The following is a 27,009-nucleotide window of genomic DNA, read 5'->3' as shown; positions in this document are numbered from 1 at the left end:
TCTTCCGAGTAATTACTTTTTCACTCACCTCTGACCAAAAAGAAAGAGAACCCAACATTTTGAAGGCATGACGGAGGAGGAAGGAGGCTTCAAATTCTCTTCATTCTCGCCATCTTTGGATCTCAATAAACCCTATGGTTTCTCTTCTCTTTCTTATCTCTTATATTTGGCATTCTCAGCATTCACCGTGTTTTTTTTTTAATTAGTTTTTGTTAGGGGTCTTATACTACCTTAATGGTTGTGCCTGGAATCTTGATTATCCCTCGAGATCTTGATTTTTACATTTTGGGATTCGCTTTTTTCATTATGTTCTTTCAGTTTCTTTACTGTACATTGGCTGATGTAAACCTGCTAAACAATCATGCGTGCGTTTTCTTTTTTAATGAGTTTGCATAAATGGAGTTTGCTTCTTTTTTTTTTTTTCCTTCAGAACTTGCTAAATGCGGTTCCAAAACACACTGTAGATATTACCAGAGCATTTAAAAAAAATTCTTTTTAATGGGTTGCTTTCAAGATGGGTGATTGTTTAAGATAAAAACATTGGATTCTTGGCAGAGTTGAAAAATGATGTCTTTTACTTAGTTGAAGCGGAGAGAGATTTTGATTTTTGAACCTCGAATCCCTTTTTTTTTCTGGCAGTTCCTCTTGGAAGTGCTTTGTAGTTTATTTTGATTCAGTTTCCAGCTGAATTCCATGATGCCAAAAAGTGAGCTTGAGTTCTCTGGATAACCAGGCTGTTAAAAATCGATGTAGATTGTGAAATAAATGCAAGTGCCTTTATTCATTTTTTTCCATCTTTTACTTTTCAATTGCGTTGGAAGATTATTATAATTTTTATGAGCATATCTTTTTGTATATTGTTTTTTGATTTGACAGAAAGATTAGATGAGGAGACTTTTTCTTTCTGTTGTATTTGTGACATTTTTCCTTTCAAACTGGTGGCAGAATGGTGACATTGTGTACAGAGGTGATTCTCGAAAAAATATTATAACATAAAAGGACATCACATACATGTGAAACATGGCTGAGGTAGCGGTGGAGTACCTCGTTAGAAAATTGAAGGATCGAATTTTATTTGAAACTGACAGACGAAGTGCGGCAGAATTAAATAGCATCAAGATTGAGTTCGAAAAACTCAGGCCATTTCTGAAAAATGCAGATTGGAGAAAGATGATGGTTGCTGACAACACAATTGTGAAATGGGTGACAGATGTGATAAACCTGGTGTATGAGGTTGAAGATGTCATTGACAAGGATAGCAGTGGAAGAAAGGAGTCATATGGGTCTCTGTCCTCACTTGTTGATTTTGTGAGTGAATTTTTTAATTACGGGACCGCATCAAATAAACCGCATACTAGTTACAAGTCATTGCTGGTGCATGTCTCAGATAGGATTAAAGAACTAGAAGCCACAAGGAAGCATCTAAGCTTGTTAGGAGACATCACTAAAGCCAAACATGAAAGCCTGATACAACATTCAAAGTCCTCCCATAAGCTTCCATTGAACAATATGATTGGAAGGAGCAAAGAATTTATGATGCTCAAGGAATTGCTTCTTCATGTGGTCGAGGCTGATAGGCCATATCTTGTTGCTGTAACTGGAAATGAAGGTGTTGGCAAAACAACACTCGTCCTAAGAGTGTATGAGAGTGTGCAGAGACATTTTGACTGTTCTGCCTGGATTTCTGTTTGTGGGCGTTCAGTCACTGGAATTTTAAGAAACATGGCTGCAGATTTTTCCAGAAGCCATTCAGTAATGAAGCCGGTGATTAATTTGGATAAAAAGGGTGACAAGGATTTAGCAAACATGATCTGTGACTACTTAGGTGGTAAGAACTTCTTGCTAATCTTAGATGGCTTGGATACCTTAGATACCTTTGAAGATATTAAGCATGCATTACCCGCTAGATGCAGAGGGAAGGTGGTGGTGACAACCTTTAATTCAGTGATTCCTGCAGTTATATGCAGGCATGTTCTCCATCTTGATCCACTACTGGCAGAAGATGGTCTGGGGCTTCTTCGTGGACGAGCACTCTTGCAGCAATATGACCTTGGTGAGGTGCCTTGGCCTTCTTCAGTGAAATTGGTTGAAAAGAAGATTTTGCATATTTGTCAAGGCATCCCCCTATCTATTGCCACTCTGGGGAGCTTGCTTTCAACAATCAACCTAGAAGAAGTTGGGAATTGGAATGAGGTCCTTCATATGCTGGAGGAAGCTAATCAGTGTATGCCTCAGTCCAATTTGATCAAGAAAGTCATCGCAGTGTGTTACTTTAGCCTGCCAGCAATGCTGAAATGCTGCTTCCTTTATTGTGGAATGTTTCCCCGCCATTGTGACATCCAATGTAAGAAGCTGATTCGGTTATGGGTGGCAGAGGGCTTTACAGGAAGACAGCTATTTGGGATAACAGAAGAGGAATCTGCCAAATACCTCTTAGAAGAGCTTATCCAAAGGAATTTGCTTCAAGTGGCACGTGTAGGTGTAAATGGGGAGGTGGAATCTTGTACACTCCTGCAGCCAGTGCATGATTTTATCTGTGACATGTCACAAAAGGACCAGATATTTTCTATATATGAGAGCACCCAGGAGGTTTGGCCATTAAAGGCATCACGTTGTGTTGCCATACATGGAGAAATTGATTATAGAACACCTAATTCCCTCCCTAGAGAGATCCGTTCTTTGCATTTCTTTCAGGGGAGACCAAACCAGACAGCTATCTTGTTGAACTTGGTATCGAAAGTTAAACTCCTGCATGTGCTGGATTTGCAAAATATTCCTATTGACACCTTGCCTGATGAAATTGGTGATCTTGTTGAGTTGCGCTATCTAGACCTGAGGAACACGAGGCTACATGAGCTTCCACCATCCCTTCAAAATCTGTGTGAACTACAGACACTTGATGTTAGAAACACACCGGTAAGGGCTTTGCCTAGTGGCTTTGATAGCCTCAGGATGTTGAAGCACCTTCTTCTTGCCGATTCATATGGCAACAGGGTAGTGAAGTTGGATGCTGAAATCATGTTTCTTAAAGACCTCCAGACACTAGCAGGTGTGAAACTTACACAAAATGTCGCTCTAGGACTAAACCACCTCCCTAAACTTCTGAAGCTGTCAGTGGGAGAGGTAGAAGGTGGAAAAAATTCTCTTTGTCTGTCAGAATCCATCAATCAGATGAAAGACCTCAGTTCCCTGACCATAAAATGCGCTTGGAGGAAGGAAATTCAAATACAGATATCAAATCCTCTTGAGAATTTGGAAAAGTTACGTGTTGGAGGTTGGATTAGAGATTTGCTGAGTTGGATAAGCAGGCTAAGCTCCCTCAAGTATTTGCATCTATGGGACTGTATGTTGAATCAAGACCCCATCTCAAGTCTCCAGCATTTGCCCAATCTTGTTGTCCTTTCTTTATCGAAGGCTTTCAAAGGGAAGCAGATAAGTTGTGATAATATTGCTGGATTTCCGAAGCTCAAGAGACTATCAATTTTTCACTTTGAAGAATTAACTGAATGGACAAAGATAGAGGAGGGATCAATGGAAAAGCTTCAGATTTTAACCATTGGTTGGTGTCGTAAACTAAAATTGCCTCCAAGAGGCCTTGAAAGTCTGAAGGATCTTGAAACACTGCAGATAACCAGCATGTATCCAGAATTTGCAGAAGAGGCAAAAGCGATCTCTCGTTGTTCAGGCTTAAACTTTTCAGTTGTTCAACAAGTTGCTTCTCAAACCCGTCAACAGAATCTTACCTTACAAATAATCAACTGAGCTATTGGTGGGATTAAATGGGTTACTGCAAACTATTTTTACGAATTGCTTGGGGCCAGGAAAACCGCTCAGCAGAAACTATGTTATCATTTATTGTGGACACTTACAGAAGAAGAATGACAGTTTATGGATTGGCCTTGTAATCTTCTGCCTTTTGATTTCATGGTCACCATATAGTGAACATCTGTTTCCTGTGCGACATTAACTTTTAATTACACTACTGTAATCTAATAAAATTCTCCTCATTTACTTGATTCAAAATTCTTGGTTCTGAGCTGGCTTGTTGCAGGTTATTGTTTTTGGATGAGTAATCAGCGCATGAACTGGTTATGATATTAGATATTGTCAAATTTGAGAATCCCTCAGAAAATGTTAGTTGACAATTGGGTATATTCTACACATTCTCATACAAGATTGGAATCTTAATGAGGCCACAAAAAATATGTTTTTTGTGTTAAATATAGATGGTCCGCTTGAAATTAAATAAAAATGGATCGAACTACTGAGGCAATCATCAATCTCTCCCTCCCCCGGCTCTCTACGAAACTGAAACCAATCAAAATGGATCGAAATTCTTTGGAGCATGTTAGGGAACCAAAATAAGTGTTGGGAGAAGTCCTGAGGATTCAACAAGAAAAATCTAAGCAAAATAATTTTTTTGTTCGGAACAATAGTGAGCCTACATTACCGGAGACCCTTGCCTTTTTCCAATTGTGGCATATTCTTGGGAAGTCCTGGAAGGTGGAAACAGCCGCAGTTGAATTATTACAAAAAAAAAAAAAAAAAGAAAGACGTGGATCAGAAACGAGGCTGGAACACTGGCTATCAAATAGCTCCAGAAAAATTATGTTTCGAATAGGAGCATTTTGAAGCTGTAAAACTACATCAGAAAATTCCCAGATTAAGATAGGAAGACCTTCAAGATTGCACGTTGCATTCTTCTGTCCTTTCAGTGATGTGTTATTGTGGCTGCCCATAAATTTGAGGACAAAGATCTTGAAATTATGCCTCTGCAATTCTTTTATTGTTTCACTGGTTCCTGAGAGACTGGCTTATGTAGGTCACCCCTTAATTCAGAAGTCCTATATGTTCTGCCTAGACATGGACGTCGGTGGTTGATGCTGGTTGATGCCCATCATTCTCTAATAGGGTGAAAATGGAACCCTCCTTCCACTTTCTTGTTCAGTAGCGGTTTTCCATGCCTGCTTGTGTGCCAGATTTATTATGGACCATCCCGTCATCAATACTCGCTTGGAACTGCATCTGTTGCTCGATGTGAAGTCATGAATCTGACCATTTTTCTTCTGTAGAATTGCTTGCTTTCTTCTCTGAAGGAAGTGTTTATGATTTAGCCCTGCCCTTGGGTTAAAAACAAAATATAGAGAGCAAGATTGGCCCTTGGTATAGCGCACAGGAGTGAAAATGACCAACTAATTACCGTTCAGAAGAACTAACTAATTCGATCTTAAATGAGATTAAACGTAACAGAACTCTTATCGTTTACAAAATTTTCCTCCTGATTCGTTTTGTTACAGAAAAACAAGTTCGAAAAACAAACTCTTCAAGGTCATTCTTGATCTGTCTGAAAAGTGTATACCTAATGCTGCTCTTTTAGGCTTCTAGCACAAGAATATAGCTCTCATCATAACGTTAGCTTTTGTGGTGGAAAAAAGTAAACTATCGCTGAAATGAGTAATATAAGCATTGCCATGATAGCATGCTTAAAGTTGAGTCCTGCATCTATTCTTCTCACGGTCTCAAGTTCAGATGTGGAATCTGCTGACGCCACCTTAGTTTCACTAACAGGTTCATTTTTCTGGGCCTTGTCCAGCTGTAAACAGAAAAGGAAACGAAGAGAGGAATTTAGAACACAACACCTACTCCATGACACAGGTCCTAGTAATTGCAGTACAAGCAGAAACAGAAAAGAATTGGAAAGGGTGTGCATTAAGAAGAAGTGAAGTCTTCCCAAAATTTTTAGACACCACAAGGATCTTGCTTCCTTCTGCTACTTCCTATTGATGCCTTCTACATTTAATGGAGGTCAGGGGTGTATAAAATTAGTCTCAAAGGCTAGGAGATCGCAAAGTTTCTAGACTAAATGATCAAATTAAGGACTTCAATGTTGTACAAAGACGCAACAGGCCCAAAAGGTAGAACTTATGACATTTTTTTTAAAACCAAAAGGTAGAACTTATGACATTTTTTTTTTTTAAAAAAAAAGTGATTTGGTCAGTATTTAAGACTCTTGAAACAAACAGGATAGTTGAGATTCAGGTGAAGACAGATCAGGGTCTCACCGCTTCCAATGATTAACATGAAAGCCAACTTATTCAGAAGGTAACATATAATACACACCTCAGAAATAGGAGCAGAGAATTTGGATACGTCATGCTCAGTAAACAAAAACTTTTCACCACTTCCTTTGTTATGATACTTGGTGTCTACAGCATCTTTACTTGTCTGCTGTAATTTCATCACCAGAGTTTGGTTCTGCAGTGCTAGTGATGCTATCTGCATATACGATACAACACATCAGAAACAGAAAACCACCTGAGAGGAAATTTCTCGTAATTGCAAGCTCATGCAGCATGGAATTCATGAAATTTCCTGCAAAGTGACAAATGTCGAGAACTTTAAAAATAAATCTCAAGCAAACAAGACCAGCTATTCTCAATCAAATAAGTATGCCTACCTTTGGAGCTTCTTTCAAAACATTCTCCGATTTATCAAAATGAAAAGAAGAAGAAGAACAAGGAAAAAGAAAATAATATGCTAGGTATCTTCCCAATGGTGTTTATAGCATGGGAGGACAAAAGTCAGATCACTATCCTCTCACTTCTTAATAGCGAAATGTAGTAAATAATGAAGAGATAATAACAAACCCTGTCAAAAGAACTGACCTGAGTGATCCATCTTCCTTTCTACCTTTTTGTTCAAGGCATTTTTTTTCTAATTTTGCATCAAACATTCTAGACTGAAAACAGTTATTTACTTCAGTAGAGTTAGTGTCACAATTTACGTTCCTTGTAGGAGAATGAAGTTTAAGTTGTTTAATTACCCTTTGTTCTACTAATAGACCAATGACCCAGTGGTGTCAACCTCCTGCCTCATGCAAGAGGTATTGCATTCGCCTACTGGCCTCTCTCTACCCGTCCCCCAGTTGTGAAGGCCAGAAACAACTATTCACTGTCTTTTTTTTCTTTTTTTTTTTTTGGGGGGGGGGGGGGGCGGTTTTATTTTTTTTTTTTTTTTTGGGGGGGGGGGTGGTCTATTTTTTTTTTTTTTTTTTGGGGGGGGGGGGGGGCGGTTTTATTTTTTTTTTTTTTTTTGGGGGGGGGGGTGGTCTATTTTTTTTTTTTTTTTTTTGGGGGGGGGGGGGGTGCCAGTTCTAATTCTTGCTTCATTTGATTGATCTTCTGTTTGTAGACCTAGGATTGTTCATTTCCTAACTTTCTTGCCTATTAAACCTGACTAAACTTTCTTCTAAATTATAGCTTCTATTCAGGTTTTAAGGCCTAGTCTCTGCGTGCGCATCCATGTGCAAAATGACAGCTTTATTTACACATGTTGGGTTGAAGAGAGATAGAGAGGACACTAAGAGTAATTATTTGATGAAATTCAAGAAATACAACATGACATTATTCATTGGTGGTCTGTATAGCCTTCAAAATTTTAATTTTCTTTGATACCTAAATATAAAAATTCATGCAAGATCGTGATCAGCTGAAAGTTGAGATATGAATAGTGGGGACCTGTTTATGAAGGCGTTCCCTTTCGATAGCAAGCTGCATCACCAAATCTGTTATCACTTTAGATTGAATGCAGATATCTTTTGCAGTTGCCATTTTTTTTTCTTCGGCTTGATTCAAAGATGCCTCCAAGCACTCAAGACGGCCCCTCAAGAAGCTCAATTCTTCATTTAGATCTGAATTAGTTTCAGATAATATGATGCACTTATCCTCCAAACTGTCTGCTCGGCTTTCAGCTTTTGAAACTTTTGACTTCAAGCCCTCAATTAAATTTTCCATGTCTCTAATTGTAGCATACAGCATATTTTGCTTCTCCTGACTGGCTTCTGCAGATGCCACCGCATGCTGGAGCCTAAAATCAGATTCCCTCAGCTGTCTCTCCAAGGAATCAACCTTCTCAGAAGTGTCTTTAAGATGGCCCAACTCTTCATCAAGTTTCATGTTAGTCTCTTCCAATAACTTTAACTTGGCTTCTGCATTGTCTGCCCTACTTTCTGCTTTAGATAGTTTTTCTTTCAAAGTATCAGTTACATTCTTCATTTCATTGATTTCAGAACATAAATATGCATTATGCTGTTCCTGAGTTCCATTTGCAGAGACCTTTGCAGACAGCTGAAATTCAGATTCTCTCAGCTGGTTCTCAAGTGAAGTCACTTTCTCCCTCAAAATTAAGGCCTCGGAATTAGCAAGGCCTAAATTATTTTCAGCTTCTGACAAGCTGGCTTTTAATCTATCAGTCTTTGCTACGAGCAGACTGAGTTTTGTACAGCTGCTATCGAACTTCTGCAAAGCAATTTCTTTAGCTTCCAACTGCTCAATAGAATTTTCAAGCTTTGATCTTAACTCAGCTTCTCTCTTCACGGAACCATTCAAATTTAACTGGAATATTTGGAGTCGTCCCAGTAGTTCTTTTGATATCCCCATCAAAACCTCAGCAGCATTTTCTGTTTCAAACCATTTTTCATAAACATCCATTGTTTCTTCCTCTATGAAGAATACTTGTTGCTGGATAGAGAGTACTCTATCTTTAAGCTCTTCTTCAAGTTGTCTTGATTCAGTTAGCTTCTTTTCAAGGTCCATCTCTCTTGCCAAAGACTTCTCCAGCATCCTCAAGAAATGCCTTTGTTGTTCTGCAGTTTGCATGTTGATCTTTGAATTAATGCTTGACAATTGGTTGTCTTCTAAGAAGTTTGAGCCCTTGTCAGCACTCCCTTTTAAAATGCACACATAAGAATGTGAAGTAAAAAATTATAACCAGTAAGTAATTGATCTTTCCTTGACACCAAAGTTCAAAACAGTGAAATAAAAAGGCAAAAATTTAAACATCAGTTTCCAAAGCAACAGAATTAGCCTGTCAAATACAAGAATTCCCTAAAAATATTGCATGCATGGTTCCAAAATACCTGCATAAAATGCACCTATATCCACCCCCCCCCCCCCCCCCCCCCCCAAAAAAAAAAAAAAAAAAAAAAAAAAAAAAAAAAAAAAAAAAAAAAAAAAAAAAAAAAACCAGCAGGCTGCACGATTCAAGAACAAACATAATAGCCTGGGCTTGTTTTCTGAATTCTAAGGCGGCCCAGCATCATAGCAGGTGTAAATAAAATTAAGTTATATTAAATTAATTTTTTGGGATCTATAGCTTACCATTTTCTTCCCCATGCAGACATGAAAATGTCCTCTGGAACTTGGCAGATTGTGCCCTAATCTCTGAGACTTGATCTTTTGACTGCTTCAATGATTCTTGAGAATCATGCAACTTTTCTTCCAGTGCCATGAAAGTTTCCCCTGGTCCATTTGATGATATTATTTCTCCAACCTCAAAAATATAATTTTGTATATTCATCATTAACTTATCCAGTTCCATCGTCTCAGCATCCAAAATCTCAGACAAGAAATCAAATTCCAAAGCCTTCTCCACTGAATCAGCCAATATATCGTTAGATGAGGCAAAGGCTTCAAAATCCGTTTCCTTGGTTGCAACATGCATCATAAGCACGCTTAAGTTAACCAACTTCTCTGCAACACAAGCCAAATCTAATTCAACTCCTGTCAGAATCCCACCCGCAGTTTCTAATTCTCTACTCTTGTCTCCATTAGAAGATGCCTCTACGACTAAGTCAGTTTTAATTGACTCGACATCCAGATCACAAGTTCCAACATCTTCAAGAGAAACATTAGCTTCATGTACAGAACCAGTATCCATGTTCATCACAAACTTGTCTTTCTGGCAGCCTCAAAACCTGAGTATCAACCATTAAAATAGTAAATAAAATGAAAGGAATTGATGCTAGTCAAAATACAAGTGTCGGTGGAACTAATGAGTATTGTTAAATGATAGCATTACGTAAGCTAGCAGGTACTGCGATACGCACACAAATGGTGATCAATGCCCATTAAAATAATAAATAAAAAAGAAAAGCAAAAAAAAAAAATCAGTGCTAGTCATGACAATTATAGATGGCGCTAACGTTATTGCTATATAATAGTTGCATGTCATAAGGTAACAGGACAATTTCAAATGGCACAAATGATGTTGCTAAATAATAGTGGCGTGCCATAAGCTAACAGGCACTGAGAAAAACAGCATTGCATTACAAACATCAAATGCTGCTTATTTTACTTCTACTTGAACTATAAACAATGAAAAATTTGCTTGACCTTGCTCTACAACAATAAACATAATGCTCCAAACGCATGAAATCTTAAGTAGAGGTTTTCAGAATCACATCTTACAAGGCTAATCATAATCTCAAAGTCAAGCTGGATACACAACATGATGGCTTGAGTTGCCATAAAATGCATGTAAGTTAAATGCACCTTACCATACCCAATTAAACCCCTTCTGATATATATATATATATATATATAGATGCCTTATATTACAAAGTTTACAAGGAAGAGAAGCAGTTTTCTGTTCAGTAGTTTTGGCATCATTCTAGTTAATTTCTTGGGTATTGCACAGCCCCTCATCAAAATATGACATATAAAGCTGGTAAGGTACTACAACTTCAAATGTTTCATACATACCAAACATCCATTAAAACTCCAAAGATACCATCATAATTTACTAAGATGACTTGGCTAGGGGGAGCTATTTTAAATGGCCATTGTATCGTTCCAGTTATTTTCTTATTTAGATTCCCTACTTGTTAAGGAGCCGCAGTGCTATTAGTAAGCTTACTTCTATGAATCAGTCTAATTTCAGCTTCAAAATAACCTAATCACTGGATAAGCCAGTCCCTAATTTCATATACCTCGCATCCTAACAATAATTCCTCACCATGTAGTAAACTCAATATTCTCAAAGATGTGCTGCAAAATTCCCAAGTGCAAGACTATTGTCATTGTTCTCCTCTAAACAATTAAGATTATAGGACTGGGTCACAATCCAAAGTAAATAACCAAGTCCAGCACTTCATAAGAAAACTTAGATGCGATTTACTTATGTAGCAGCAATTAAATATCTCAAAGGGCCGCTTACTGTAATAAAACCCATGCTTGCAGCATTACCAAAGCCAGTTCACAATGAAATCTAAATCTAACTAGATTAACCTCCTCATTCCAATTCCCACTTACAACCAGTTCTCGCTACATCTACCTCCCATTCATCAGAGCAAGCAAGATAATCGCGCAAGCCCTTCAAGTTCTAGACTTGGTTATTGTTTCACACAGGCTTCCTCAAGTTCCAATTTCGGCTGATGATTGATTCAATGAATAATAATAAAAACATAAAAATAAAGATATTCATCCCTTCATTAATAATTCATGATCATTAACTAATCCACATCAGGGTCACTTGCTTCCACTGCAAAACAAAACAAAAACCCCCTGATCTGGAAAATTTAAAGAAAAAACCAAAAACATTTCCACAAAATTAAATCAGTATTATCTCCATCTCAAACTCTAATAAACAACAACAATCTTTCCATAACTGTATATAAAAAAGAAAACCCACCTCGGGTATACCAAAAGGAAAAACTGAACAAAACAAAAAAGAATTTGACATGCCCACATAAGTTTCTGTCACTGCCAACAAGAGAAGAAGAGAAAAGACGAAAATAATTGAAGAACGTACCCTTTACAAAGACGAAGCTGAGTTGTGTTGACAGGGAAATAGTAAGTACTGTGTAAAGAAGAGAATATAGTTGTAGTTTTGATGAGAGAGGAAAACAACAACAGACTACCTCTTGTTGTTGGCTGTTGCTACTGGTTATGCCTGTCTTCTTCGCAGACACAGCGGGGTTGAAGGCAGGCAGGTAAGTTAAAAACGAAGCTGCGAACTTCACTGCCTCATGTTAACGTGCGCTTAGGACTTCTTTACACCTGTCCCTCCAGTCGAGTGAGTGACACGTGTTTTTTTCTCTCTTTCTTTTTTAACTGTAATTAATATTTCTTTTTTCAGTAATCTTGGAGAAAGACTTCGATTTCAATTTCGATTAGGCGTCTGGTTTCTCATTTCTTCAGTAGCCCACTCTTGCAACTGCCGAAGCCCAAACTTGGCCCAATATAGATTTAGTTAAGACGGTTCTGGGTCCATGTTGAAGCCCATGAGATATTTAGTGATTTTCCTCTGTTGTAAACCCTGATCCAAAACAGTGCCCCCACACCCCCATATTTTCCTTCCCCTGTTGTAAACCCTGATCCAAAACAGTGCCCCACACCCCAATATTTTCCTTCCTTTTTTTTTTTTTAACCCTTTCGGGGCAGCAGTGAGAGTATTGTTTTAAAACCTGCTTCGGTCACACGGGTTAATTTGATATTTAATTAATTTAAGATTGAAATTAAATTGGATTAAAAAAAAATCTTGGTATAACCTGATTGTTCTCATGATCCAATAAAACTAAGTTAAAAATCAGATGATAATTTATTAAATTTTATTTTTTATTAAAATAATATTATTTTAATTTAAAAATTTAATCTAAATAATTCAATGATGTAATCAAAACATAAAATCTTGACTGGACCAGATCTAAAAACTAGAAGAAGAGTATCCTTGGCTAACTTCTATGCACCAAAATTAAATTCCCTTTATATTTTTATCTTAGGCAAGTTATTCATATCAAAATTGGTGCTTTTATAAAAAAATCCATTTATTTTAATGATTGTTTGGTATTGAATTGATAATTGTATTTGAATATATTTTAAAAATATAATTACCTTGAAAAAATACTAAATTAATGTTTTTTTAATACTTTTCAATATTTTTAATATCTTGATATTATAATTATTTTTATATATTTCCAAAAAAGAAAAATCTACACCGCAATACCATCTTAACCTAAAGAATAGTTATAGCGACGAAGGAAAGTTGCAAATTTTCTCGACATTCTATTATCATTTAATAAAAAAAAAATAACTAAGCTAAATCTGCAAGAAAAATATTAGCAAAAGATATTTTTAGTTTTTGGGTTTAATGATGATACTGTCCTTGAATATTGACTTTCATATTTAAAGATTTTTTTATCCTAATTGGATGGAAGCCAGTCATCCAATCAAACTAGAATAGTTAGAGAAAAATTCTTTCAAATGGATTAAAGTAATTATTTCGGTTACTTTTTTTATCGTAGATTATATACATGGAACATTCATATTTCAAAAGGTTGTCTCCATCCCTCTCAAGAATGAAAACGTCCAAAAGAGCGTGGTAAGGGGCAGAATTAGAATATCTTTCCTAATATCCTGTTTATTTTATATTTTAAAAGTGTTTTAAAAAAAAAAATTAGTTTTTTTTTTCAACTTCAAATTAATTATTTTTTGTATTTTTAAATCGTTTTAATATATTGATATTAAAAATAATTTTAAAAAAATATTATTTTAATATATTTCTAAATAAAAAAACATTTTAAAAAAAATAATCAATATTACACCACCAAAAAACTTCTAAAATGATTTGGAGATATCATGATAAAAATTGACTAAGATGAATTTACTACCTCATATTTTATAAGATTTGGGGGTGTCACGAGGGTTTTTGGAATAGAAACATGGTAAGTTTTTTTTTTTTTTTTATAAAACTCACATTAAAAAAACAAAAACATGTATTTTTTATTTTAATGAGATGTATTTCATACTTCAAAAAGATTATACTTTAAAAAAATACACCACAGGTTTAAATCAAACATGCACGTAGCCATAGATTCGACCCTGAGAGTGTGGTGAACTAGTGATGCATCTAGTCTGGCTGTTAGGGCTGCAAAGCAGCCATATCCTGACCAGACTTCATGACACCATAACTAGCACAGCAAAAGAGACTGGAAGCAGTTTCAATGTCAAAAACAATGTTATGTGTGCACGTTTCAAACTTAAAGAGGAAGATAAGCATCCACGTTAGGCTCGGGTGCTCTATTCTATATTCTACACACCAGTGTTTATCTAATACCTTTCTAGGAAGAAAAAAAAATTATAGACTTTGGAGCTCTTTCGAAGACTCGGAGTCTTTGTGTTTCCAAGGATGGCTCGAGTACTACTTGAATAATTCTTACGTGTAATCATGGATTAGGATTCTAGCAGGAAATTTTATGTCTCTGTATTTTATCTTCTATTCTTTCTATGCATACCCGTTATTCTCTTCACATTTTATTTATTTATTTATTAAACTTATAAGATATTTAATAAATTCAGGAATTAATCATAATATTTGTAAGCTAACTTGAATACCATAAATTATAAAAAACTAATTTTTTTGTTGAATTTTAAGTCATTATCCTTGCTCAAATTATATATGAGAGATTTTCTCATGTGTATTTATAATTTGAATTCAATATAATAATATAAAAAACAAATATGTTGACTATATCATCATTACATATACCTCAACGAATAAAAATTTAGATTTGAAATATTCTAGTGGAGTAATAAATTATGGGTATGAAATATATATTAATTTTAGAGTGAATATCAAAGAGATATATAAATTCACTAGTGACATGTATTTCTGAGAGTTTTCTGTTTTTTAATGTTTTTTAAAAGTGTATTTTAATTAAAATTAAATTAAATTAATGTTTTTTAATATATTTGGAGAGTTTTCTGTTTTTTAATGTTTTTTAATATATTTTAAGTATTAATGTAAAAAAAATTTAAAAAATACTTTAATATATCATAAATAAAGAGCTATCTTGAAAACTTCATGCACACAGAAATTCAAGCATTGCCGCATTGCCACGCTTGCTATCATTTTCTTAGACGAAAATCCCCTCTCTTTTACGTGTCCCCGCGTCCGAGCGAAGCTGCATGGACCGCACCCTTCACCGTCACACCGCACAATTCCTATCGTGGCTCGGACAGGTGAAAGAGAGAGGAAGCTTCGGTCCATGAGCTCTTTTCCTTCGTTCCAACAGCTACAGCCTCCACAATTGTGATTTAGCTTCTGTTTTGTAATAAACTAATCTTAGATCTTTCCCATGAATCAATAAACTTGCAATGTGCGACGCTAAATCAAAATCATGAAGATCATTACAGCTGGTTCAACCATAACCACATGTTTATTATAGAATAATAATAATAATTAGTGCTCTTCCATGTGTTTTTCTTAATCCTCCATGATTGATCACGGAGATTAAGGCCTGCCTATGGTTTAAAAAATTAAAATGAAAGGGACAAGAGACAATATTTAACTAATGGGGTTGGGGAAATGGTCTCCAGATTTATTGCTATAATTAGGCATATAATTGCTGAGTTGGATGCCTCTTGATTATAATATTTTTGAGTTCCCTTTGCTTGTTAATTCATAGGGACACATCTATCCATGTTTTTCTTGGATTTCATTTTTATTATTATATTTTTTTAAAAAATAATCTAATGTGTTGATTTAAAAAAATTAAATATATATATATTATCTTAATATATTTTTAAATAAAAATACTTTAAAACATAAAAACATTGTTAAACTATTCCTATTTTTTATCAGAAATAGGATTCTCAAATAAAAAATAAGTCATGGATAAATTCAAGTGATTTTTTTTTTAAACACAAGTGATTTTTAATATGTGTTTGCCTTGATTGGGTCGAGGAATTAAATTGATTATAAAAATATGAGTTTAATTAGTTGATTAGACAATTTATTAGTGAATAATAAATAATAATATTTAGATAAGTGAATAAATTAACTTTAAGACAATAATGATTAATTAGTTATTATTGCTATAAATCAAGCTCGTATTTTATCTTCATTACCTTTTATTAATAATTAAAGACAATTTGAAAAAACTGAATTGATTATTTTTTATTAAATTTTTTAATTCAGATAAAAGAAATGTGCATGAATGATGAGGTTTTGGGAGAAAAACATGGGGGGAAGGGGAAGGAAAAGCTGTGTGCATCCCACGAAAATAATACGTAGCCAAAATATTTTTTTTTTACTTTAATTTATATTCAAGTTTTTCACTTATTCAAGGAGATTTTATGCTATTTGGTTTTATATAATAAAATGTCATTTTATATTTTCCTCGAGGATTAAAAGGATTATCATATTTCTAATTAAAAGTAAAATTAAGAGTAGCCGTTCAGGACAAGGTGCGTTGTCAGCACCCCAAGTGGTGACCTGACGAGTTTTGGCTCGTCCATGACGAGGCATGTCCCCGGTCGGTGCTAGCTGTGGCTAAGAAGGCATGAAAGGCCAGGAAGGGTTACTGCCAAAGGGCAAAGATGGCTCTTCGTATTAAATAATTTCTTTTCTTTTCTCGGAATGATCGAGGAAGGGAAAAACAGTGGACTCGGTCCCTCTGGGGGGATTTAAATACTCCTTCGCCCCCCTTATTGAACATAAAATTTAATTGATTGAATATAGTTTTGAATTTTAAATTTAATTTAATTCCTAGACCATATATTTTTTATTTATTTTTATAGCCACTTAGTGCTTTCAAACCCGTTGTTGACTATCCAATTAAAACTAGAGAATTAAAATAATAATATTTTACGACCCAAGTTGAGTTTTCAATATGCATTTAAAATTGCAAAAAAAAAAAACTTAGAATATGAATTTTTATGCATTTAAAATTGCAAAAAAAAAAAACAACAACTAAGAATATGGATTTACAATTTCAAGTCGTAGAGTTATCATATTTATAGTTGAAAAGAAGTTTTGGAGCCTTTTTATAGGTTTGTTTCTTTAGTTTTATAATGACTAATTTTCATGGTACTTAATTAACTTAATGGCTTCTTTTATAAATTAATATAATTTATTTCTCATATAAACACTATTTTTTTTTTTGAGATAGTGTAAACATAAAGGTTTATATTTGCTTCCTGGTGGTTAGCAATTTGAGTTATAGTGCCACTAAAAATTTACTAAAGATTTATATGTTTATTAATTTTAGAATACATGAAATTAATCAAATTATATGTATATTAACTTTAATATTTATATTAATTAAAAAAATAAATAAAATTTTGCTAATAAAACAGCTCATGGTAAAGGAACTGTACGAGTGTGGAGGCAGCAAGTCTCCCATGTTCTTTCTTGTTCCTTTCAATGGCATGATTTGCCCTAGTCGGTCCAACCTCTGTTATATAGTTTTGTCTTCATATTAGTAAATTTCAACCTTCACATGCAACACGTTGGATTTTGGACTTTTCTGATTCCTGGTCTTACGACCATACTTTTCTGTTTTTTTTATATATATATATATATATATATATCTATATATATATATATAAGTTTAAGTTGAATATGATTTGGTCAAATAAAATAAAATTACCTGTTATCAATGATTTTGTTTTCACACCAATAATTTTTCTTTTCCCTTGCTGCTCGACTCTTTTATAGTCTGGCTAGAAATAATAACCTCTGTGGGTGTGCGTGTGTTGTTAAATAACTTTGTCAATTAGACTATTTAGGAAAAAAAAAGAGCAAATAGGCTAAATCATATATTACAATGAAAATCATTAAATTTTATCTATATATTTTAGAAATATGTTATTAAATTTTATTTATAATTCTGGTGCCAACCCACAACAAGTTCCCAATAAAACTATCGTTAATGAATCATTAAAAAAAGAAGAAGAAGATTCTAATTGGCAATTAGATCTTTCTTTATTTTAAAAATAAAAAATTCAAGTCTATTTATAATATTAATTGTCAACTAGTTAAGATTTGATATTTCATATATTTCACATCTAAATATTTTTAAGAAAAATAAATAAATCATAACAAATATACTAAAAAATGAAGGGCTTCAACTATGTGTGTTTTTACATTAGTACTAAAAACATTTCACTGTAAACTATATCAATAAAATTATTAATTTACCTCTCATTCAAATAACAAATAGCCTTGTTAAATGAGGGTGTTAGAATTTTTTTATACAAACAGTGAAAATACTAAAATATTATTAAAGACAGCAAAGTTTATGCTTTTAGTCTAGGGATATATTATCTATTTTTTATATTTTACAAGACAATTATATTACTAAATACCCTTTAAATCAAAGAAATAAAAGTTTTTGATTAAGAGATATTTACATCTTTTCAGGCTGGTTATTTTGTTATTTATTTTATTTTATTAAGAATATTATTATATTTTATCATAATAAATAATATTAAATTTTAAAAAGATATGAGTATGTGAGTTATATGCACAAGCACGTGAAAGGTATCTATATATTTGAGATAATACATACAACGTCTCTTGACCATTCTCTGTGTAATTAAATACACCATCATGTTTTTTCGGTAAGAGTAATATGTATCATTAATGGTGGTTGGCTTGTTGCTAGTAAACCTTTCTCTTTCTCTCTCTCTTTTTTTTTAAATAATTGTTGTTTAGTTTTCTTTGTGTTTTGGTATTTAAAATTTAATCTTTCTTTTTCTAATTTTATATTTTTGTCTATTAACTCTTTCATAATTTTTTTTTCATTTTAATCCTTTAATTGCAATTTATAATATATTATGCCTTTTAATTTGATTATTAATCTTTTAATTTCTAATTTTTTTAGTCAATCTTTTAATATTTTTTTTTTAATTTCACAATTCAATCTAAACTTATTTTATTTGATTTTTTTGAATTATTTTTCTTTTCAATTTAAATCTTTAAATAAAATTTTTATCTCCTTTTTCCTTTTAATTTCTTTTTTTCATCATTTGCTCTTTCATAAAGGTATTATTTCTTTTCTATTCAATCTTTCAACTTCAATTTTTTTTTATTTCTTTGTTTATTTGGTTTTTTTATAAAAAATTTATTGGTTTTCAATCTCATATTTTAATTCAAGTTCATGTTGTGCTATTTTTTTTATTTGTTTGTTTGAGTTATTTTTGTTTTCAATTTAATTTTTTGATTGAAAAAATCTAGTTGCTCTTTAATTTATTTTTAATTAATTTTTTATTTTAATTATTATTTTTTATTTTAAATTTTTTATATAGTTATTTGTTTTAATATTTGTTGACTTGATCAAATTTCTTTATCATTTTCTTTTATTTAATTTCATGCTCTTGTTATTGTTTTTTGATATACTAATCTTTTTTTAATAAAAGTGATAAGGTTAATATTATAATTTTTTTAATTTAATTAAAATAAATTTAATTTGTTAATATGTTATAAGTTGAATGATTAATTACTCTTATTTTTTTTAAATAAATTTACTTGACTTGAATATTATTTTTTATTAAAAAATATAAACTCAAAGCGTAATGTATGTCGTTTCTAATTATCCACTTAACATTAAAAAATACTAATACTGCTCTTTCCTATGATGTCAGAACATAAACATTATTTGCTGTCATTAATTTTCATTAACAGTTGCTTTAAAAAATTCTCCAAAATCATCATTACAATTTTACAATAACCGATCACCATAGCGACGGTTGGTATTCCACCAAAGAAAAAGGCTTTCTTTAATGAAAATAAATTTTCTGAAAACTGATTTTTTTAAAAATTATTTTTAAAATTTATTTATTATTAAAAAAATAATTAATAAAAAATATTTTTTAACTTTATTTTTAGATGAGTGTTTTCCTAGAAAATTTAAACAAAAAATATTTTCTGAAAATTATAAAAATATTATATTATTTGATGATTATATCAAATTTGATTCTCAAATATTTGATTTATATATATATATATATATATGTTTTGAATATTTATTTTTTAATTTTATTTTTTAAAATTTAATTTTTATATTAACTTTGGTCTTATTTTTATAATTATTATTTTGTTTTTATTAAAATTTTTTATTTATTAAATTTGATCCTTATTCTTTTAATTGTTACTTATTTTATTTAAAATAATTTATGAAATATTAACTATTATTATTTTAATTTTTTTATCTTTTAATTTTTAATTTATTAAATTTGATCCTTATTCTTTTAATTATTACTTATTTTATTTAAAATAATTTATGAAATATTAACTATTATTATTTTAATTTTTTTATCTTTTAATTTTTAATTTTTTAAATTTGATCTTTATTATTTTTTTATTATTTATTTTATTTGAGATAATTAATGAATTATAATATTTTTTAATTTTATTTTCATTTAACTTTTTAATTTGTCAGATTTAATTCTTATTGTAATAAATTTTAAAAAATAAAATATTAATAAATTATTTTTCAATTTATTTTTTATAATATAATTAAATACTATAAAATATTTTTCAATATATTTTTTATTATCCTAACCATCATCAAAAAATAATTTAAAAAATTCTTTATATATCATCAATTTTACAGAAAGCCCATACATACAGACGACATTTTTTTTTGTTTGGGCGATTGCGTGTGTGGCTCTCTTTCCCCCCCCCCCCTTTTTTTTTTTTTCTATCTCTCTTTCTTTCGGTTGATTCTTTCTTTAATAGATCAAACCCAAGACATCAATCATTTGACATCTCTCCCTCTCTCTGTATAATAAACACAAGTACTTTTTATCTTCTCACATTTGGCTCCTGTGGTTCTGTCAAATTCTTGTCTTTTAAAGTTCTCAATCTTGATTTTCTTTCCTCCGGGTCTTCAATAGTTGTTGTTTCATCTCTGGAAATTGATTGTTTTAGTGGTTGTATTTGGTGAATTAAAGATTTGGCCATCTGGGGTCTTTGTTTTGATAACAAAGACCATAGCTTTGATGATTGTGAATATTTTGCTGTCTTTGTAGTTTAAAAAGGTAAGCTTTTGTTATTTGGGTTGGTTTTGTAGTTGATTTTGTGTCATTTCAAGGGGATAAAATCTCTTTTTGAAAGATATTTATAATTGGGGTTTGCAAAATTCACTGTTGGGAACAATTGGGTTTTATAGTTGTTCTTGATAAGCTCATTTGGAATCCAAAGCACTGCGTTCCAACTCTGGTTCTACAGAAGCACACAGGTCAGGATTCTTCGAGTTGGCTAATTACTGGAATTTAATATTCAAGCTTATTGTACAGTTTTGAAGCTGATATGGGTTTTTCTTCTTCTTTTTATTGTCACAGATATCTTTGCAGTAGATATACTTGGAGGCTGAGCTGCTTTGTAGATTTTGTATAAAGTTTTAAATTGTATTTGGAGAAATTATTTTAAGAGAATAGAAAGATGACAATTGGAAATATTCCTTCAAAGAAGGAGAGGAAATCAAGGAGGACCAAGCCAGTTGACGAGAATGCTCCTTTATTGCCTAAAAGGCAAGAGGATGCTGGTTTTGATGAGTTTAATGGAGCTTCCTTTACTGGGGCGGTGTTTAATTTATCGACTACAATAGTTGGTGCTGGAATCATGGCATTGCCGGCAACCATGAAAGTCTTAGGCCTGGTTCTCGGGGTCGCCATGATCATCTTTATGGCTTTCTTGACAGAGGCTTCTATCGAATTGTTGCTGAGGTTTAGCAGGGCAGGGAAGTCTGCTTCTTATGGAGGACTTATGGGGGATGCTTTTGGAAAGACTGGAAGGATTCTTTTGCAAGCTGCTGTTTTAGTCAATAACATTGGTGTACTCATTGTGTACATGATTATTATTGGTATGTGCACTTTCCATCATTTTTGTCGTTAAATTGTTGCTATATTTTTATTTTCTCAATAACTGCCTATATGTTCTCGTGAAGTTATATATAGTTAGTGGATCTTTTTTTTTTGTTTTGTTTTGTTTATGTTTTTGTGGTTCTATTTTTTTGTTCCACTTGGATCATGCTGAATTTTAGTTGTAAGACCTGAAATTTGTTTCGTGTTTGCTTAACTGAAGGTGACGTGCTGTCTGGAACATCTTCAAGTGGAGCTCACCATACAGGTGTGCTTGAAGGGTGGTTTGGAGAACACTGGTGGAACGCCCGTGCCTTTGTTCTTCTTATCACAACACTTTTTATATTTTCTCCACTGGCTTGCTTTAAGCGAATTGGTAAGTTGTCACGTACTTGGTCAGAAAGAGTTAATCTGTTAGCTGCTTTCTCCCTTTTTTTTTTCTTGTGTATCTTCATCAACTCCAAAGGAAAAAAAATGATTTAGCAATTTTTGACGCTGAACTACGGGTTACATCTACTTTCTTTTGGCACTTTGAACAGATTCTGGTGATTTGGAGTGGTCTGATGGCATTCTTTACTTGTAGTTCCCTTTTTCCTCTTATTAGTGAAAGAGCAATTATTTACTGGAAACTTTCAATGTACAAGGAGCTACAGGAAGAGCATAAATTGTAAAATGGATTATACATGCCTTTCCTCTTTTCAAGTTTCTTTTTATGTTGGAAGGGTTAGGATTAATATTTTTCGTTCTAGCCTTTTGTTCTTTGACTTGTAAACTATGCTTGATATGGATGCTTTTAACTTCCATATAGCATATGTTATTCATAGATTTGTTCTGCTATTTTGCTTGCTTTGTTATGTGGAATCTGAAAATTATATCTTTTCCAGCACAATTTTATCCCATATTAACGTTTAGTTGCTTGTACAAGTAATTGCATCATTGTTTTGCCCTTAGTATTTGTTTCTTCATTATGGAGAATGATTGTGCCGTTTATCTTTGCAGATTCTTTAAGTTATACATCTGCCTTGTCAGTCGCTCTAGCAGTTGTATTTCTTGTCATCACTGTGGGGATCACAATTGTCAAGTTGATAAATGGAAGTATAGCAATGCCCAGATTGATGCCCGATGTTACAGATATGACATCCTTCTGGAAACTCTTCACTACAGTTCCTGTTCTTGTCACTGCATTTATCTGCCATTACAATGGTATGCAATATTTATCTCTAACTTACTTGGGAGCTAAAGTTTTTTAGTCCTGTCTTCTTAGAATTGGTGATCAATAAAAATAGGATTTAGGTTTATGAATATTTGGGGACTAGCAACGCTCTTAGTAACTGCTAGCAACACCCTCCAAAAAAAAAAAAGTTGAAGATACATGTATTCTCTATTTTAAGCAGCATATTAAAATTTTTCCCATATAGTCTGAAATTCTGAGTGATGTCTTGCAATAATCAGATTGTTTGTCTGCTCATGAACTGAGAATTTTTCCTTGAAATTCTATTCAATAACCCTTTTAGTCTCCCTACATTACTGTAATCAAATTTTGTAGTATCTGTCCTTATGATTGGGTATAGATCTGTAAATACATGACCTGAATTTAAACCAGTGATTAAAGTACTGATGTCTGAGTGCGTCATTTCCAGTTCACAGCATAGATAATGAACTTGAAGACTCTACTCAGATAAAACCAGTTGTGCGAACAGCACTTGCTTTATGCTCGACTGTGTACATAATGACAAGCATCTTTGGGTTCCTTCTATTTGGTGATGCAACTCTTGATGATGTGCTTGCCAACTTCGATATGGACCTTGGCATTCCCTACAGTTCTCTTCTTAATGATGCTGTTCGTGTTAGTTATGCTGCTCATCTTATGCTAGTGTTTCCAATTGTCTTCTTTCCATTACGGCTCAATTTGGATGGCCTACTCTTTCCTTCAGCACAGCCTTTTCATCAGGCAAACACGAGGTTTGCATTAATCACCATTGGGCTTATCACTACAATTTTCTTGGGTGCAAATTTCATTCCAAGCATCTGGGACGCTTTCCAATTCACTGGAGCAACTGCTGCAGTTTGCCTTGGTTTCATTTTTCCAGCTTCCATTACTCTCAGGTGAGTTCTTCACTGGCATTTACAATTTCAGCTATTATCCCTTTTCTTTTCATAATTTGTTTCTTTTAATGTGTTGTTATAATTTATATGTTGTAGTTTGTAGATATCCCATTCAGGATAAATATTGACAGTTGATTTGATCAATAACTTTTATCTATAAGTGATTATGATAGGTCATAAAAATTATGAAGAAAGATTTAACTTGCTAGCGGTGATTTCCTGTGAAATAAAATAGACTGTTGGGCAATCTGTGACACTGAATGCTTACATAATCTTTTGAGTAATGACATGGAGTAACTGTGGCAGAACAAGAATATATTTTCCCATTATTGTTTGATTTCTATCGAGTTTGATCATTGTCTTGTAATCCTGGAATACTGCCTAACCAATTTATTTGTTCTATTGTTTTGCCTTGTTTCAGGGATCGCCACAATATAGCAACAAAGAGAGACAAGATCTTATGTATTTTTATGATTGTGCTTGCTGTCTTCTCCAATGCGGTGGCCATATATAGTGATGCCTATGCCTTGATCAAGAGGAATCCATCGCATAGTGAATGATCTGGCTAGCTGTTCAAAGTTGGCGAATGGACTCAGATGCGGCCATTTTTCCAGTGCAAGAGGCCTATTGGTAGAAGAATCCTTTTTGGTCTCAAGTTGGAAAATGCAAGTCCCTCGACAATATGCAAATAGAACTTCAATAAGAACACTGAATCGATGTATAAAATCAATTTGCTGAAGGAGTGTGAGATCTATCCTTTTGGACCTCCTAGTATGTGCATTAGTGTGCTGCTGTGTGCTTGAATTTGCTTTGTTGATGAAAATGAAACTATAAAAATAAAGATTCACGATATATATGATTTTGCTTTCATCCTTGAGTATTTTGGCCATGGTAGACTAACCAGTTACGGCCTCCTTTCGAGCTTTTTAGCTCCAGATGTAAAATTTTTAGGTAACGTAAGCTCAAGCTGTTTGTGCCAAATTCTTCACGAGGCCTTGTGCTTCAGCGATTAAGGGCCTTCATGTATTATTCTTACAATACTATATTATCAGCTTTATAGGAGATAATAAAAAGGATATAAAAAAACACATCGAGAGTTTTTTAAGATATAAAATCAATTTAGAAGCTTTGATGGTGTCCTTGATGGTCCTGCCACTGAGTTTAGGGTCTGATTTTTCAGTTTCTATCTTACTATAATTAGACTTCCATCATAACTCACAAGAAGAACGACCAACAACATAGTTACGTTGTACGATCTTGAATTTTTTGCTTGAATTCCAACTAGGGTTTTGTTATTGGTGACATGCAAAGTTGAAGAACACTTCTTTCTTGGAAAAAAAAGAGAGAGATATGGAGGAGAGTTGTGGTGGTGATCATGGCGATGGTGCTATGGATGGAGGTGTATTTGTGCTTGAGTACTGGTGGGAGTATGAAATTTAGTAATTTGTTTCTATTTAAGAGGCATTTAAGCTATATCCATTTCAATGTGTAAAATAGACCGAGTTGCATATTTTTTATTTAGAAAATCTTGTATTATTTTTTATGTTGTACAATATTTATTTAGAGGGATAAAAAATAAAAAAAAGTAATAAATTATTTTAGAAAATCTTTTTTGGTTAATATATTGTGAGTAATTAAACTTACATAAAGTTTCTTCTTGCATTTGCTGTGAATCTTACTAGCAAATCTTATAAATCCAATTATTGAATTTTTTTAGGAAGAATATTCGATAAGGTTAGTATTATTTGTTGTTGATATTAAAAAAATATTATTAATTAAAAAATAAATGAAAATCATAATTTTTTTTCATGAATAAGTTCAAGACCAATATATATATATATATATATATATATATATATATATATTGTATTTATTAGGGCATATTTGAGGTTATAGTAAATAAGTGATAGGAGAATGTTTGAGGTTACAATAACCATGGTTTTTAAAATATTTTTTACTTGTAAATATATTAAAATAATATATATTTTTTATTTTTTAAAAATTTATTTTTAATATCAACATATTAAAATAATTTAAATAAAATTAATTTAAATATTGTTTTTTCAAATTTTAACGAAACTCAAAGCTAAACACCTCTTTAATATAAGATAAAAAAGTACAGGGACCAGATTAACATATTTAGAATTATACAGGTACCGGATGCTCTTTAATAGGAAAGAAAGCCCAGAATTATACAGTACCAATCAAATCGGCGTCCCTGAACCGAGCCATGGCGTGTCCAAATGAGAAAGAAGCCGGGATGCAACAGCAAGACGACCTCGCGGATTCGCTCAACGATCTCTTCACTAGCGTATCAAACATGGTCCAATCTGAACTCCAGGTATCAAAACAAGAAACCCCTTTCCCCCATGTTGTTTAATTCCAATTAATTTACGTTGCTTTTGGTTTTTTTATTAGGGGACAAGCAATCAGTTGGAGCTACTGGAGAAGATGAATGTGAGAGTGAGTGAAGAGTACAAAGGGTTCGGTGATGTGGCATCTGGGCTAAGGGTATATGTGGAGCAATTGAAGGGCAAGAGTGGTAATTTTGAGGAGTATGTGCATCAAATTGAGGAGATAGAGAAACAAGTTACTGAATTTGAAGCTGTTATTTCAGTTCTTGACAAGTATGTTTCGTTGTTAGAATCTAAAGTTAAATTTGTGTATCAACAACAGCAGCACCCTCCTCCTACTTCTTAACTAAATATTGGGTTTTGTTTGTTTGTTTGTATTGATTTGGGTAAATTCAACTTCGTTGAGAATAATTGGGAAAGTTTCGTTCTCTCTGTTTCAATCAGCAATACATTTATTTTCCTTGTGACTTGGGACAGACATAAATTCACTTATTTGTCGTCTGCAAGTAAAAGAAAAGCCACATGCCAAGGAAGATTTAGCTGCCCTTGATGGTCCCTCCACGGGGCTCAAACTTCTGGCCTTCTAGTTCTGCGGATCAAATACCATGTTCACCTGAGAACTTGGAAAAACCCTTAGCTTGCAATTCCTGCTCAGCTCGACAACTTTATACGTAAACTCAAAGCTAGAAATTGCTTGTGTTCCCAGGTAGGAAATTGAAACAAAGAAACCGGACAGTGGCATTGACATAGGGTGAAATAAACAAGGATGTTACTGCATATCAATGCTGTTCCACGAGGCTGGAACAACCTGCTAGATCAGAGTTTTTTTTTATGAGCCCAACTTTCTTTACCGAAGCGAGGGACGTAGCAGGGAATATGAGGATTTAGGAGGCCAGATGCTAGAATCACTTCCATTGCAGTCTCCTCCTCTGAATTATGATGCTAATGCAAAGTTGGGAGTTCTTAATCACACATGGGATATCTTCTTCTATTTTTTTGTTCAATGAGACTTGTATGAGAGGAAGTGAAGATTGAAAAAAGTAGCTGGTCGCATTTATTACATGTATGCACAAGCAAATAGTCTGGGAATTTTCTGAAGAAACTAGAGAGGGTAGCATACAGGG

The 27,009-nt window shown here is 33.0% G+C and overlaps 4 protein-coding genes across 6 annotated transcripts; 3 read left to right on the top strand and 1 right to left on the bottom strand.

Annotated features, from left to right (window-relative positions):
• LOC105123299 (disease resistance protein RPM1-like) lies at positions 1 to 4,036 on the top strand. Of its 2 annotated transcripts, none has more exons than XM_011022829.1 (2): positions 1 to 137; positions 946 to 4,036. In XM_011022829.1, the coding sequence occupies exon 2, from the start codon at positions 1,021 to 1,023 to the stop codon at positions 3,760 to 3,762; it is 2,742 nt and encodes a 913-aa protein (XP_011021131.1). In that variant the 5' UTR covers positions 1 to 137; positions 946 to 1,020; the 3' UTR covers positions 3,763 to 4,036. The 2 variants fall into 2 exon arrangements, with proteins under 2 accessions (XP_011021131.1, XP_011021130.1); XM_011022828.1 differs by having other exon boundaries at positions 1 to 396; positions 441 to 4,036.
• Positions 4,037 to 5,179: 1,143 nt separating this feature from the next.
• Positions 5,180 to 11,868, bottom strand: WIT1 (WPP domain-interacting protein 1). Of its 2 annotated transcripts, none has more exons than XM_011022827.1 (5): positions 11,699 to 11,868; positions 9,159 to 9,754; positions 7,518 to 8,725; positions 6,121 to 6,276; positions 5,180 to 5,593 (listed from the first exon to the last, which is right to left on the bottom strand). In XM_011022827.1, exons 2-5 carry the CDS (start codon positions 9,721 to 9,723, stop codon positions 5,405 to 5,407), a joined length of 2,118 nt encoding a protein of 705 aa, XP_011021129.1. In that variant the 5' UTR covers positions 9,724 to 9,754; positions 11,699 to 11,868; the 3' UTR covers positions 5,180 to 5,404. The 2 variants fall into 2 exon arrangements, with proteins under 2 accessions (XP_011021129.1, XP_011021128.1); XM_011022826.1 differs by having other exon boundaries at positions 11,590 to 11,867.
• Positions 11,869 to 20,290: 8,422 nt separating this feature from the next.
• Positions 20,291 to 24,408, top strand: LOC105123297 (probable sodium-coupled neutral amino acid transporter 6). Its single transcript, XM_011022825.1, has 6 exons — positions 20,291 to 20,803; positions 20,907 to 21,427; positions 21,649 to 21,801; positions 22,425 to 22,628; positions 23,066 to 23,531; positions 23,953 to 24,408. The coding sequence occupies exons 2-6, from the start codon at positions 21,007 to 21,009 to the stop codon at positions 24,089 to 24,091; spliced, it is 1,383 nt and encodes a 460-aa protein (XP_011021127.1). The 5' UTR covers positions 20,291 to 20,803; positions 20,907 to 21,006; the 3' UTR covers positions 24,092 to 24,408.
• Positions 24,409 to 25,716: 1,308 nt separating this feature from the next.
• Positions 25,717 to 26,353, top strand: BLOS2 (biogenesis of lysosome organelles complex 1 subunit-like protein). The gene is made up of 2 exons (XM_011022824.1): positions 25,717 to 25,872; positions 25,950 to 26,353. The coding sequence occupies exons 1-2, from the start codon at positions 25,762 to 25,764 to the stop codon at positions 26,229 to 26,231; spliced, it is 393 nt and encodes a 130-aa protein (XP_011021126.1). The 5' UTR covers positions 25,717 to 25,761; the 3' UTR covers positions 26,232 to 26,353.
• Positions 26,354 to 27,009: the final 656 nt, after the last annotated feature.

This window comes from Populus euphratica, unplaced genomic scaffold (assembly GCF_000495115.2).
Source record: "Populus euphratica unplaced genomic scaffold, PopEup_1.0 scaffold10.1, whole genome shotgun sequence".
In the NCBI taxonomy this organism is placed as follows: domain Eukaryota; kingdom Viridiplantae; phylum Streptophyta; class Magnoliopsida; order Malpighiales; family Salicaceae; genus Populus; species Populus euphratica.
Note: the sequence above shows the minus strand (reverse complement) of the source record. Positions and strands in the feature narration are given on the sequence as shown.